Here is a 14,350-nt window from a genome sequence, read left to right as displayed (position 1 = left end):
GCAGGACAGACCCACACACTTGGCCTGGCTGGGCTTCCTGACTCAGCAGTGCTCAGCGGACCGGTCATGCTTGGAGAAAACTATCCAAACCGCCCCAGGACTGACAGGAATTGCTAGTCAGCGCTCAGGGATGGACGAACATCACCAGCAACCGCAGCCCTGATTGCTATCGCTCACTGTCACCGGGACCTGCTTGTGGTTGCAACGTTGTAAGAGCCTTGTCGCCAGGGTCGCCAGGATTTTACAAGGCCGACTCTCACGGGGGATTTCTCACTGCGGCAGCTGCAGAGAATCAAATACCCCCGGCCCCCAATGCGGGCCATGTTGCCCCAAGTAGACAAAACCACTCCTAGAAGAGGATGCTGAACCCTTTCAGTCCTTCTCTCTCCCTCTTCCTCTCATGTATGTGTGTGTGCGCGCGCGCACGCACATGTGTGCATTCGTGCATGCCTGCCCGGGAGTTACAGGTGGTAGTGAGCTGCTTAACGTATACGCTGGGAAACAAACTCTGGTCCTCTGCAAAAGCAACAAGCACTCTTAACTGCTGACCCATCTCTCCAGCCACTTTGAGCCTTTTTAAAATTAGTTTTTAAGTCATTGTACCAAAAAATGGGTTTCACTGTAATATCATACATCATGTAATATCATACATTACATACATCATGATAATTACATTACATACACCAAAGTAATTTGCTCATATCCATCCCATCACCCTCATCTGTTCCTCTTCCTGCTCTTATTGGTCCTCTGTGCCCCTTAATAGGTCCCTTTTGCTTTTAGGTTTTTAATATACAATATATATTGTGTTGACAGTATAAATAGATACATTTCTGACTCTTTCGTCCAAGACAGTTGAGTTGTAGCACCCTCTGAGGTGCAAAGACCACTGAGCATCATCTAATCTTGGCGCTGGGGAGCTTTGGTATAGGCTAGGGAGGGCAGCGCACACCTCCAGCACTGAGCATCCAGGAGGTGTGGAGGATCAGACTGCAAGAGGTGTGTCACTAGACGGAGTTCAAGATCATCCTATCTCCAAAACCCGAGAAAGACCGAGGGGTAAGGAGAGAGGGGGAGGGATAAAGAGAGGAAAACCTGATCTGCCCGCGGGGCCTGCACGGCTTCCCACCAGCAGTCATCCTAGATGCACACACCGAGACCCAGGACCCCAGCTGAAGCAGAGGGCACAGCCAGGCACCACGACCTCCTGGGCTCACGCGGCCTCTCAAACCTGCACAAGGCGGTTGTGGGGGACCTTCAGAGGGTGCCGAGTCCGGCCCCAGGATGACCCACCTTGGGCTGGAAGACATGGTTCTCCTTCCCGAGGTGGTCCACGATCCCAAAGATGCAGAGTGGCCCAGCAAAGCCCAGGAGGTCAGCCAGGATGCGGAATGTGCTGCTGAGGACCAGGCGTCTCCCAAAGGCATGGCAGAGAGCCTTCCAGATGGCCCGGGCACCCTGCAGGCTCTGCGTGTCCTTCCGCTGCCGAGAGAACCCCATAGCCAGGTCAGAGTGGGTGTGGGCTCAGCCATGAGAGACCCTCCTCCCCGGGCCCCCCTGGACCCTGCTGCCTCAGGAAATCCTGTGGCCACGCTGTCTGTGGGCAGGCAAACTTCAGTAGGAAATTGTGGTGTCAACAGATGCATAACAGGGCAGGTCAGATGGGGAAACTGAGGCCAGAGGCATCAATTAAGTCACAGGGCTGGCAGGGGTCGCGTGACCAGCATAGCACCATCTTGACGGATTGGCACCTGCCATGTTCACTCATTACCAGCTGTTCCAATGTTTCCCTGAATGACAGGCAGACACAGTGGAGGAGTGTAGGCAGGTCATGGAATTGCAGGGTCTCAGCTTCTTCCTTACTGCCAAGAGCTGACTCCAGCCTGGCTAGTTTTGCAGAAATATTGTAAGGACCAGGGCAACGCCTTGTACTCATATTGGGTAGAAATCCCCTTCATTAGAGCCACTGTACTTTAAGATGAAGAGTCATGTAAAGCCAATTCTCTTACCAAGCCTCAGCTTCCCCATTTTGACAGTGAGCAACTTGGACACGCTGACCTAAACTGTAAGGGCCTTTTCAGCTATGACTATTTGGCCCTAGACTTCTGTGTGATGGAGGGTGAGCCTGCTCCCCTCCCCAGGTCTCAGGGGTTTGGCCTTCTGCCCTCTGAGATCCTCTGCGACTCCACGGAAAGTCAGGTGATGGGTGGTAGCGTGTCTGGACCCACTGACCGCCTGGGCATCGAAGGCCGCACAGAGCCGCTGGTAGTTGGTGAGGGCTCTCATGGCGATGGGCAGCTTCCCGATGGCCCGAAGGTCGATGGGCTTCTTGTGGGCTGTCTTGATGAAGGCGTTCATCCACCAGTAGGTCCCCTTCGACAGCAGGTTGACGAAGGGCTGCAGAAAGCGCACGCCCAGGTCCTGCAGGTCCTCCGGGGGCTTCACTTCCCTCGGCGTCTTGAAGAAGATGTACCTCTGTGGGGCGCATGGGTGTGGGCGGGGGCGGAGGGTGGGCAAGTGCAACCGCTCCCCCCGCCGCCCAGCAAGGGTCAAGGGGTGATGGCCTGCGCTTGACCATCAAGAGACATGACCATCTATGGCCCTGTAACATCTCCAAAAGGGTTTCCTTGCGTTGTGGCTGTTCACTGAGGCTGCATTTAAGCTGAGCTAGGGAAGAACTGGGGTCACCATTGTGCGGTGGATAATACTTCCTGTCAGCATCTCCCAGGAGACAAGCCTCTGCAGGGCACACCCACATTGGGTTAACTGAGGAGGAAAGCTGGGTGATGTCATTCCAAGATCGGGGCTCCCAGCTGAATGCAAAGGAGAGAGCAGAGGCTGGAGAAAGGGACTGCTTGCTAAGAGCACCTACTGCTCTCACAGAGGACCCCAGTGTGGTTGTGCGCACAGCTGTGTGGCTGGCTCACAAGCATGTGGCTCACACTCGGGGTTGTGCTGCTCTCTGCACCCCCAGACACCTGCACTCATGTACACGGAGACCCCTTCTCCATCGCTGTGGAGACCCGGAACTCACTGCCTCCTAAGGCTGGGATTGAAGGTGTGTGCCCCACGCCTGGATAATTGAAATATAAGTTTAAGACACTCTTAAATCTAGGGAGAGAAGGAGAGACTGAGCTGGGCACTAGCATTAGCACCTCTCTCTCTCTCTCTCTCTCCCTCCCTCCCCTCTCTCTCCCATGCCTTTCCGGCCACTGTGACTCCACCCTTAAACGGTAAGCCAGAGAAAAGCCTCCCTTCCCGAAGCTGCTTTTATCAGCTACTCCCTTGGAGCAACAATAAAAGCAACGAATACCTATGGAGTTTACAGAGCTGAAGTGGCGTGGACCTGGTTCAAATCCTGCCTTGCGCACAGGCCAGCAAACCTCATCTAACGTGATATGGAAAGGAGGGTCACTGTGAGGATCAGCTGTGGGAGGGAATGTAAGGAGGACCGCTAGCTAAAAGCAAGGAGCCTGACAGGCAAATTCAAGAGCAGTTTACAGCCAGTGGAAACCCAAATGAGAAAGAGTCACCACGCCTGCGATGGGCTGGAGGGCAAGCAAAGGGCCATCTCACCCGCTGCGGGCGGCTCACAGCCTTCTGCAGCAGCCTCTAACACTGGCTTCACTTTAAATGCTCGCACAGGTCCTTTGCTTAAGCAGCTCCCTTCCTTGGCATCTCTCCCGCAGAGCAGGGTGGCAACACTCGGAGAGGGAAGCGCTCAGAACACTGCTGTGTGAAGCCAAGACCTCGGCGGCCGGGTGAGCGTCCACCCACAGAACCATGGCTGACCAGTCACAGCCCATCCACAGTGGAACATTATACAGCCACTGAGAGACTGCGCTTGCATCTCGGGCAGCTTGGAGGGAGTCCCGAGAAATCCTGGACGAGAGCAGCATGGCTCTGACCATGGTATATGATCCATCTTCATGAAAAGAATATTGAAGGGAAAAACATCGCATGTGTGTGGAGGGGAAACCACTGAGGAGATATTTGTTTGGATGTCAACAATTGTGTGAGTGGTGTCATAGCAATAAAAATAATATGGGAAGTAAGTAGGCTGTTAGTTTGAGTTACCTGGGACAGCAGGAATAGGGTAGGATAAAGATAAGGTACTAGTCTAAGGTGGAGAAGAGAGAAGGGAGAAGAAACAAAAGGATGACAAGGCTCATGACACAGGTAGGCATGCAAGAGATGAAGGCAGGAGGGTGAACAGATGGCAGCAGGCTGGGCTGCAGCCCCTTGTCTCAAAACACCCAACTGACAAAACAGAACATGAACAGTGGCCCCTGCTCAGGAGTGTTCCATGGAGTCCCCTGACCCCAACAAAAGTACCACAAGCTTCCCTGATGCTCCCCTTCTCTGCAAGAGTGAACCCAATCTCATGCTTCCCTCTCTCTCAGGGTAGCTGGGGTGGAGGGCTGGGGGCAGACGAAATGGCTCCCCTGAAAGCTGCCTAAGGTATCAGTGCCCTGTCCAGGGCAGGGAAAGCCAGCGAGGGTTCTTGAGTGCTGCCAAATGGTGACAGTGTCCACATGCAAAGCATTCCTGGGTCAGAGCCACGCCCCCCACATCTCCGCTTACCCTCACCCTGATGACATTGACCTCCACGAGCAGCAACATGCCGTACAGGATCACCAGAAGCCCCGTGAGGCAGAAGCGCAGCTGCGAGAAGCCGATGGCGTGGTCATAGAACTTGACGAACTTGATGGTCTTAGTGATGAACGCCAAGATCCAATAGATGAGCAGAGCTGCGGAGGAGAGAGGAAGAGGATCCTGAGCGGACTCAGGTATGCACGTGGGCACCTCTACAAGCATGCAGGCATGAGGGAGAACACAGGGGGGAGGTGTGTGCATGTGAGACCCTCAGGTCATTCCTTTGATCAGCCAGTCGATGGGCTGACTTTTGAGAGGTGGGTATCTGAGAATGACCTTGAACTTCTGGTTTTCTGGCCTCCGCTGCCCAGGTGCTGGGCTTACAAGCATGAGCCACCATACTTGGCTCCAGTGTCCCTTTGAGACGCAGAACAGGCATCATAACACTCATGACAGACATGCCAAGAAACATGGATGATATCATAAGTCCAACAGGTCAGGAAATTAGCAACGACGATGGGGAAATAGCTCCTTGAACTCAACTAAGTGACAGGCACTTGGCCAGGTGGACACTCTAAACATGTCTTCTCATTTATTCCTCCCACAGTCTTGAAAGGGAAGTGGCTTGTCACCCCCTCTTCAACCAGTCAAGGGGACCAAGGCTCAGCTAGGTTGGGTAACCCACGCAAGGTCACGGCCACATTAAGCCGCAGAGCTGCGCTTGCCAGTGTATGGCGACTTGAGCTGGAATTCTCAAGCTGGGGACATCTTAATAATCACTCTATCCAGCCCTTTTGTTCTGAATAAGGACTCTGAGGCCGGGAGACATCAGGTGAATTAGGCTGTTCGCTGACAGCTGGGGATGGCCACAGGTGGGGAAAGCCCCGGTCCCTATCCTCACTGCCCTTCGGCCACAGCGTCCCAATTTGGAAGCCTGGGGTTATGGGAGGCACAGGAAGAGGGACTTTCCGCACGGTGAGGCAGTGCAGTACTTTGGAGACAGGCCTGCCGCCAGACTCACCCAGAGTCACACACAATGGCTGGATGGCCTTGGATAAGCCACGTGGTACCAAGCGCATCCAACCTGTGGCCCAGGAAAGCTATGGCTGCAGCCCAACACGAAATCATAAACTTACTTAAAACACTATTGATTTTATTTTGTAAGTCACTGCAGAGTCCTCAAGTGTTGATTTCATAGTTGGAAATATCACACTGTAATGTCAAAAGGTCGAGCACACGTGGCACCACAAACCACCCAGACCTGAGTTTCCTTATCCATCAATGGGGACAGTGACAGCACCACTCAATGGTATCTTGGGACAATGTGTGGGAAGCATTTAGCACAAGGAACCCGGCCTGCACCATGGCTACTCTTTGGACATTAGCTGTTGACATTTTTATGTGAGCTGGGTTTCAAATTTGGGGCAGCAGGCTTCAGAAGTCCTTGGTGGATCCCGTCCTAAATTCTTACACTTTTCACTGTCAGCTTGTGAGAGGGCAAACCCCAATACAGCTAGTTAAGTGGCCAGGAAGGGGGCATTGATGAAGGCCGCGCCAGCACCCCTCATCCCTGGAGTTATACACACATACACAACGAGGCCAGCCTCAGCTCCCTGTCCCCTCCCCCCCAGCTAGGCCACAGTGAGCAGAGGAGACTCGCACTCTGACCTCCACCTCTGAGTCATCAAGCCATTGTTTGAGAAAAAGATGAAATCTATTTAGGCTGGTTGTGGGCTGAGAAACATGTCAAGACAGCAGGCCTCACCATGGGGCCAGGAATGAGTGTGGACAAGAGGGTAGCGGGAAGGCCCCCGGGACCGTGGCGATGGCCCCTCACTGGTGCTGGTCTCCAGGCCACAGGGACGCGCAGATGGAGGCCACCCCTGACAGGGACTACTTCCCCCCCTGGCAGGGACTACTTCCTATGGATTGGAATATCTTTTCCCAGAATGAGAGGATCACCTCCTGGGGCAGGGACTTGAGCTGTGCCTCTGTGTCTGGCCCCCTAGGGTTCTATAACCAGTCTCTGACTTGGGCAAAGAGGACTTAGTGTTCCTACCCAGACAGGAAACCAAGGCTCAAAGAACCCGGGTGTCTCCTGCAACGGCCCACAGGAAGATACTGGTGGAGCCAGGCTGAGGCCCAGAGGGTCTCCTCCCACAGTGCCAAGCTCCGAACTGTCACTGGACGCAGCAGCGCCCGTCAGATGCTTGGGCAGAGAAAAGCAGAAGCCAGGCGGTAGGTGGGTGAGCCTCCTCTCCATTTTCTCCCGTGCCCGTTCTCTGCGCTACACCTGCGCATCCCACACTCATCCACTGCTCGCCACCCTCCCTGCTCCACCACATCTAGACCACCATCATGTCCTCCTGTCTTGACCACCTCAGGAGCCTGGGCACTGGCCGCCATTCCCCTGCCCTCCCTCTGCTCCACTCTGACCTTCAGAGGAAGCCCTCATTGCACCCATGCTCACAACCGTTGTCCCCCAGGCTCAAGGCCAGGTGTGTGGCACATATCTATAATCCTGGCGCGTGGAGGTAGAGAGAGGAGGATCAGAAGTTCAAAGTCATCCTTGGCTACATAGTGAGTTTGAAACTAACCTGGTCAACATGAGATCCTGTCTCAAAATTCCAAGCAACCAATCAAACAACAAAAACAAAAACGAAAAATCAAAGCAGAGCTTGTAATCCCAGCACTCAGGGAGGCAGGGGCAGGTGGATCTCTGTGGTTTGAGGCCAGCCTGATCTAAAAAGTAAGTCCAGGACAGCCAAGGCCACACAGAGAAACCCTGTCTTGAAAAAAAAAAATTAAAGCTGGGAAACCTCCACAATAATAATAACAAATAATAATGATGGAAGTACCCCCAAATGTCCACCACCAGATGACTGGATAGGCAGGTGTGGCATAGCCAGATAGCAAATACCACTCACCCTTAAAGGAAGAACATTCTGACACACGCTACAGCATGAACAGAAGACAGTGAATGATTAACCTAAGTGAAGTAAGTAAGTTACTAACGGAGAAGAGTCCTTAACGAGGCTTCATGAAGATGGAAAGCAGAATGCTAGGCCTACAGGCTAGGGAAGGGAGAGCGAGGGGATTAGAGTTCGGTAAGTTTGGAGCTTTGGTTGGGAGGTGGAAGGTCCTGGAGACAGACAGTGGTGACGGCTACGTGGCAGGTCTTAATGCCACAGGAATGCGCCTGTAACGGCTAACACGGGCAATACTATGCGATATACATATAAACACACCCAACACCTAAACAGAGGCAGGAGAACCTCAAGTTTGAGACCAGCCAGGGCTACACAGGGAGACCTTGTCGCAAAAATAAGAAGAGTAAGCAGCAACCACTACCACCACCACCAACCCAATAACAACCAAAACAACTGCTCATCACCAGTCCGTGGGGTGGCCTTTGGTTTGCCAAATCTGGCTCCTTCCCGCCTTCCCCACTCCAGCCGTCCTTTCTCTTTCAGATCCCTTGGTGTGCGCCATTCACAGACGCTCCCAGCTCTCCTCTAGGCCCCCTCTCCCTTCTGTCAGTTCCACTTCTCAGCTCACATCTCTTTGTGATCCTGAAGCCCAGGATCACATTTCACGGGCTAGTTTAAGCCGCACCATGGTTTACCTTCCTGTGGATGCCAGGCTTGTGACCAGAGGCGGGCCTCCGAAGGGAGTGGCTTTTCCATGAACTGCCTTCTCTCCCTAAAGCTTAGCATCCTCTTTTGTGTGATCTAGAATTTCTAGACCTGTGGGGCTTCTTCTGGGAGAAAAACTCCAGCCAGGGGAGCTGAGGAGAGGGAAGAAGTCATTGGTTTCTTGGAAAACGTGGAGGCACCCATGGTGGTGATATGTGCTTGGAAGATGGAACCCTGTGTGCTTGTTGGAAAATGGGGATACTAGCTTCCAGGTGCCAACAGTGTTCGCAGAACTTAGCAAGGCCCTGGTGGTCTTAGGGGGAGGGTCCTCTTAGGGACTGCTGTCTACAGCGTGGGGCTTCATCTGCCCTTCTGGCTGCGACTCCAGACATATTCACCCATTCTCACAGGGTCCTGGGGCAGGGGCCTGGCTGAAGGATCCCAATGGAGCATCAGCTCTAACATAGGAAGCTAGACCTAGGACTAGACAGTAGGAAAATGTCTTCTGCCTCAAGATAAGGTGGCCAATCACCACCAGGACAGAGAGGGCTCCAGATCCTAGAGCTGGGTGCATGCTGTCGCCCTTACACATCAGCGACTTACTGACACACCATCAGAGGCTCAGCTCTGCCACAGGCTGTACCTGCAAACGACTGGAGGCCACATGGGGGCAGAGCTACAGGCTTGCGGCTCTGGTGACAAGAACACAGAGGCAGCTAGGAGCCTGGTCACATGCCCGATTTGGGGGATGCACCAGAGTAGCTGGGTAGCCTAGACCAAGTCCCTCGCCCCTGAATGTAGGCTTTCTGCCTGTGGAGGGAGGATGACAGGGGGACCCACCTCACAGGGCAGCCGCAAGGACTGAGCTAATATATGTAGGCCAGAGCCTGGCGTGAAAGACACGCTCAATGAGTGTTTTCTGGTGTGGTGTTAAGCCTGTCTGTTTCACGTCTGTATGCAGCATTGGGGAGCTACTATATTAGTGAGCCAAATACACAGGGAGGGTGGGTCACAGAGCCCAGCCCGAGGTGCAGACTCCACAAAGGGCAGGCTGCTGTTTCTGCCTGCGACCCCAGTCATTCATGTCAGAGGCTGTAGTAGCTAAGAGTCAGCCAGACTCAGGCTTTGGCCCTTGGCCTTCCTCTGCTCCCATGAGACTTCATCCAGGCTCAAGCATTAAATGCCACCCATAATCGCACATCTGCTGATCACATCTCCTGCCCACTCTTCCCCAAACACCCAAATCTTTTACTCAACTCTCTGCTTGACCCTGAACTTTACCGTCTCGGTGACATCTCAAATCCAACATGCCTAAAGTCCTGATTTACATCTTGTCTCCACCTCCTACCCTGGGGCCATCTTAGTGACCAGAAACACCCTTCAGCAGAGGGTCAGACTCCAGATTCCCACCCGTGGTCCCGCTCCCCAGGCATGGCCATGTTGCCTTCACTGCCAGGCACATGGACAAAGATGTCTGCAAGCTGACTCTGGGCGGAGTCTCCCTGCCGCCCTGTACAGAGAGCCACGACACCACTCTCCGCCCTGCATCAACTTTCCTCACAGCAGTCTCAGTACCTGCTCCTTGGTTAACTCCTTCCCAGTCTTTGCCCCTCTGTCTCCTCCACACTGCAAGCTCCATGGAGGCAAAGTCCTTTTCATTTCTTATTCCTAGGCTGGACTGGCTGCCTGGAGTAAGTTCTCAGGACGCTGGCTGAAGGAAGAAAGGCCTCCCCCATCCTTACCGATCAGCAGCTTGGGGAAATTGGAGGTCTCAATGTTATGATAGTAGACCACAGAGGTGATGGCAGCCATGAACGCCATCCCAGCTGGCATGTACAAGTGGAGATGGCGGGACTCTGTCACCCTGGGACGGGGGAAGAAAGAGAGAAAATAAGAGAGAGGACATGGATGTGGTCAGCACCCAGTAGGGCTCACCACACTCGGGTAACCCAGGCATCCCTCCATATGCTGGCGGTTCCTCTCAGCCTGTATCCCAAACATTCCTCGCATCCAGATTCACTCAGCACCAGCCCTGGATGACAGGAGCGGCACAGGGTGGCGCCGGCAGTGTCTGCGGGCACTGCACTAACGATGCTGACGGCGGGCCGCCTTTGCTGGGTATCCAGGCCAAGCTTGATCCTAAGTACCTGACGAGCGGCCAACTGTTTAATCAAGCCCCGTGAGGTGAGCGCCTCCTTATGCTATCCCGTAACCAGGGGAACCAAGGCACAGATCTGCCTAGCAACACGCCCAAGACCATGTCTTCGTTCTCCTCCTCTGGGCTGGTGACAGACTACTGCTCTGACTCCCAGAAGCCCCTGTGCTGGAGAGGGGCATGGTGACAGTCCACATTTGGGGCCAGCTCTACTCTCAGACCTCAGCTTCTGCCAAGAAGCGCAGGGGTTGCCTGATCATGCTCTTCCTGCAGACAGCAAAACACAGCCCCAGCCCAGCCTAGCACTAGAGGGCCAGGCAACAGGGCCTCCAGCAAGCCCTGGCACCACCCAGCCTGTTCTTTCTGCAGCAGCAGTGCTGGAAACCCTCTCCATCCCCAGAGGGTCCGCTTCAGCCTCCTGTCTCAGGGATGTCCTTATTTACACTCTTGCTGGAGCCAGTGGACCAAGAGTCCTTGCCCTGGAGAAGGTAAGCACAGGCGAAGACCAAAGCTGCTATCTGACTCAACCGTCCAGAGAAGGACTACTCCAGAAGGCTGAGGGACTGAGGAGGGAGTGGCAACCAGGGAAAGCTCCCTGGAAGAGGTAGAACCAGGTCGGGCTTTGAAGGCTAAATGTTGTTTAGCAGAGGAGAAGCGCACTATGCCAGGACTCTGGGGACCCTGGCAGGGCCCAAGTGCAGGCATGGAGACAGCATGGGCTGCCTCCCTGAACAGCACCCCCTGCGGCTTGACGGAGAACCACAGGTTGTCCACTCCTAGGAGAAAGATGGTGACCAAGGACTGCCAGTTCCATACCCCTGGGCCAGGGCTGGTCTGAGGGTGGCCATGCAATTCTGGCCCCTGGGGTGTAAAGCCAGGGGAGCAGGAGCTCTCCTGCAAAGAAGAGACATGGCAGGAGCGTGCCTACCCAGGCTTGCTCTTCCTTCCTAAAGGACACTCACAACAGGGTAGCCAACAAGGAAGGGATGGCTGACCCGCAGAGGACAGTGGGGAAAGGCGTGGTCCCCGAAGAAATACCAAACTACAAAACCAACCAGAGAAGCCCAATTTCTGGATTTCTGGATGGTTAAGTGAGACTGTCTTTGATGTCCTTTAAGCCTTGATAGTCTCAGCCGAAGGAACTGCGGCTAAGAGAGGAGATGCAGAGGGGCAGAGGACAGACATCACTGCCGGGGAGGGGCTTCAGAACTCTGCTCTGCACTAGAAGCGATGCTGACGTGAGATCAATAGTAACGGGAACTGGAACAGTTATGCCACAGTCTCTGCTACAATAGCTCTGAGACACTTTCCCGGGTGACTCAGAAGGAAGCAGGAAAGAAATCAGATGAAAGTTTTCTTTCTTTTGTAGGGTGTACTGTGATTTGGGCAAACACTTACCCATACACTCCCCTTCCTCTCTTCTCGTTAACCTGCACTGCTTTGGCTGCTCTGAATTAACGGGATCATACACGGGAACAAGCCACCACCATCCCTCCCAGCCCCAGGAGGCAGCTTCTCTCCAGACTGAAGATGCCTCAGCTGGTCACTAAATGTGGCTTCAGATCCAGCTGCAGACCATTATCTTTACAGGCTCCAGCCCCACACGACACAGGCCAGTGTGAAAATGGGGGCCACAGGGCAGGTGTGCCCCCTTTTCATGTCCTTCCTCATGCTTGCTGACTCGGGGGTGTCGGCCCCTAATGTCCAGCTTCTGACAAGATTGTGACTTGGAGGAGGCTTGCTCAGCAGGCCCAGGGTGCAGGTGCAGACACACATGGTGGATGGTAGCAAGAGTGGGTGTCTGGGCTGCTCTTCCATTTCCCGGGCATACACCCCCCTGCCTTGGGCTCTGGGCCTGTCTGTTTTCCATTTCTCCCTCCTCAAACTGGCAAGTGAGGGCTGCAGAGCTCATTTCACAGCTAGAAAAGACAAGTCCTATGGCTGATGCTGAGCAGAGGGATCAGCAGAAGCCAGGGTCTCCCTTCTTGTCAGGATCCCCCCCCATCATCCAGCCAATTATAGGGGGTATTGCTGGCCTGGGGGCTCACAAGTCCATTTCTTCAGGATTTAGTATGACTTTGGGAGGGTCCTGGGGAGGGGTACAGACTAGTCCCAATTAAGTATCAGAGTGCCTTATGGTATTTTTGTTGGAAGGCTTTGATCAGCAGTGGGACCCGACACCTTGAGGAGGCGAGGCATGACATTAGTGCTGACACCTGGATGTGTGGATAGGAGGGAGCAGGAGGTGGAGGGACAAAAATCCAGCCCCGTGGGGACGGCAGCAGGGTTGAGCACAGCCGAATTCCAGCTCAGAGGAGCTGGCCCTCAGATGTTCCAGCCAATGTCCACCCACAACTGTGACATTGCCTCTTGAGACGGCCCAGAGGCTCACCGACTCCTCCATTCTGTCTGAAGATGGCTGCTCCCCTTCTGACCCCTCTGAGGATACACGGCATCTCCCTCTGCCTCCGGCCTGTCCGGCACACGCTTACCCCCCACCCAGGAGTGCTGTGCAGAGCGAGGGCATCTCTCTTGGGCTCAGTGAGTCTCAGTCAGCCCAGACAGGCAGTCTGCCATCCAAAGCCTCCCTTTAGTCCCAGATCTGACACTCAGCCTCAGCCTCATGGCTCTCTCCCAGGAACCTCCTGCTTCAGCCTCTCCATTCCTCCAGCCCCAGCTGGCTGGACCATCTCCGTGCACACACAGCTCTCCCCCAGGCCTCAAACCGTGATTGCCCAGACTATGCTTGCTACTTCTGCCAAAGCCTGCTCCTCAGCCCTCCTCCTCCAGTGCCACAGTCTCCCCCTGTCAGACACGTGCCATCCTTCCAGGCTCGGCTCTAAAGCCCCCTCCACCGTGGAACCTGTCTACCGCCTGCTCTCCTTCCAGATCATGTCCTTGTGGTATGACTTTATTTATCCTTGTAGGAGTCAATAAATTTTTGTCGAGCTTTCGTGTGCCCTGCGCTGCGAATACAAAGAGGATGGACACCCAAGATCTCACACTCGTGGACTCTTTCTGACAGCTTTGCAAATGGAAACTTGAACATGGCTTCTGATCTGCAGGAGAGGGGAGGGGAGGGGCGGGTGTTCGGAGAAGAATGGGGCTCGAGGCAGGTGGGGCTGGACTGTGACAAACAGGAGTGCTCAGAGAGCCAGGGACTGATCTCGTAAACAAACGAGACCCAAGGAAAGGCCTTCAGAAAGAGCAAGTGACATGTTTAACTGTCCTCTCGCCCACCTCAATCATCTGTGGAAGAGACCAAGCATTTTCCACAGCAGCCGGGGCACTCTGACAGGCCCCCGAGTGGTTTCACAAGGAACTGGAAAGCTGCGTTCCCTTTATCTTCCTGAGGAAGCCTGTGCCTCAGCTGTGTCTAGGGCCTGGCACAGCTCAAGCAGGCAAAGGGTTACGGGATTTAACAGCCATGGCACTGATCTGTGGAAGGCATGAGGGCAGACGCAGGGAGGGTCTCCCCTGGCTTCCCCAGCACTGCCGATCCACTAGTCACCAGCTCACCCGTCAGACAGGATGCCCTCCGCGATCTCACACACGAGGACGAAGAGCAGCATGAAAGTAAGGATCCAGCGCAGGTTGTGCCCTGGGAAGTGGAGCCAGGTGCTGTGGTGAATGTGCACCTTGGAGCTCTGGCTGCCCCATCCTGCCGGGAGAGACAGACGGTGGGAACGTGGAGGAGGACCGCGGCGGCGAGAGGAGGACCGCTGCGGCGAGAGGAGGGAGAGCGCGCAAACCCCACTTCCCCAGGAATGAGCATATGGAGCACATGTCCAGGCAGGAGTCTGCGGCCTGGGCCACGCAGGGACCCCCTGTCCTCTGTGTGCCTGGCTGTCCAGGCTGCAATGGACATGTGCTGCATGGTTTCCTGCTATTTTTGGCCAATCGTCCGTCTCTGTGAGTAACCGGCAGCTTCCTCTGCAGCACTCTTTATTGTTGAGACAGGATC

The 14,350-nt window shown here is 54.5% G+C and overlaps 1 protein-coding gene across 4 annotated transcripts in view; it reads right to left on the bottom strand.

The window, feature by feature from the left end:
* The window catches only part of Abcc8 (ATP binding cassette subfamily C member 8), a 67,470-nt gene that overhangs the window by 51,975 nt on the left and 1,145 nt on the right, over nt 1–14,350 (bottom strand). For all 4 annotated transcript variants that reach the window (XM_021640376.2, XM_021640378.2, XM_060378791.1 and 1 more), the window contains exons 2-6: nt 13,906–14,047; nt 9,974–10,095; nt 4,585–4,751; nt 2,233–2,475; nt 1,294–1,482 (exon numbers count right to left, since the gene is read on the bottom strand). In XM_021640376.2, coding sequence (XP_021496051.1) covers nt 1,294–1,482; nt 2,233–2,475; nt 4,585–4,751; nt 9,974–10,095; nt 13,906–14,047 — 863 coding nt within the window. The remainder of the gene's footprint in view (nt 1–1,293; nt 1,483–2,232; nt 2,476–4,584; nt 4,752–9,973; nt 10,096–13,905; nt 14,048–14,350) is intronic.

Source organism: Meriones unguiculatus, chromosome 1 (genome assembly GCF_030254825.1).
Source record: "Meriones unguiculatus strain TT.TT164.6M chromosome 1, Bangor_MerUng_6.1, whole genome shotgun sequence".
NCBI lineage: Eukaryota > Metazoa > Chordata > Mammalia > Rodentia > Muridae > Meriones > Meriones unguiculatus.
This window is presented reverse-complemented; position numbering and strand designations above follow the sequence as displayed.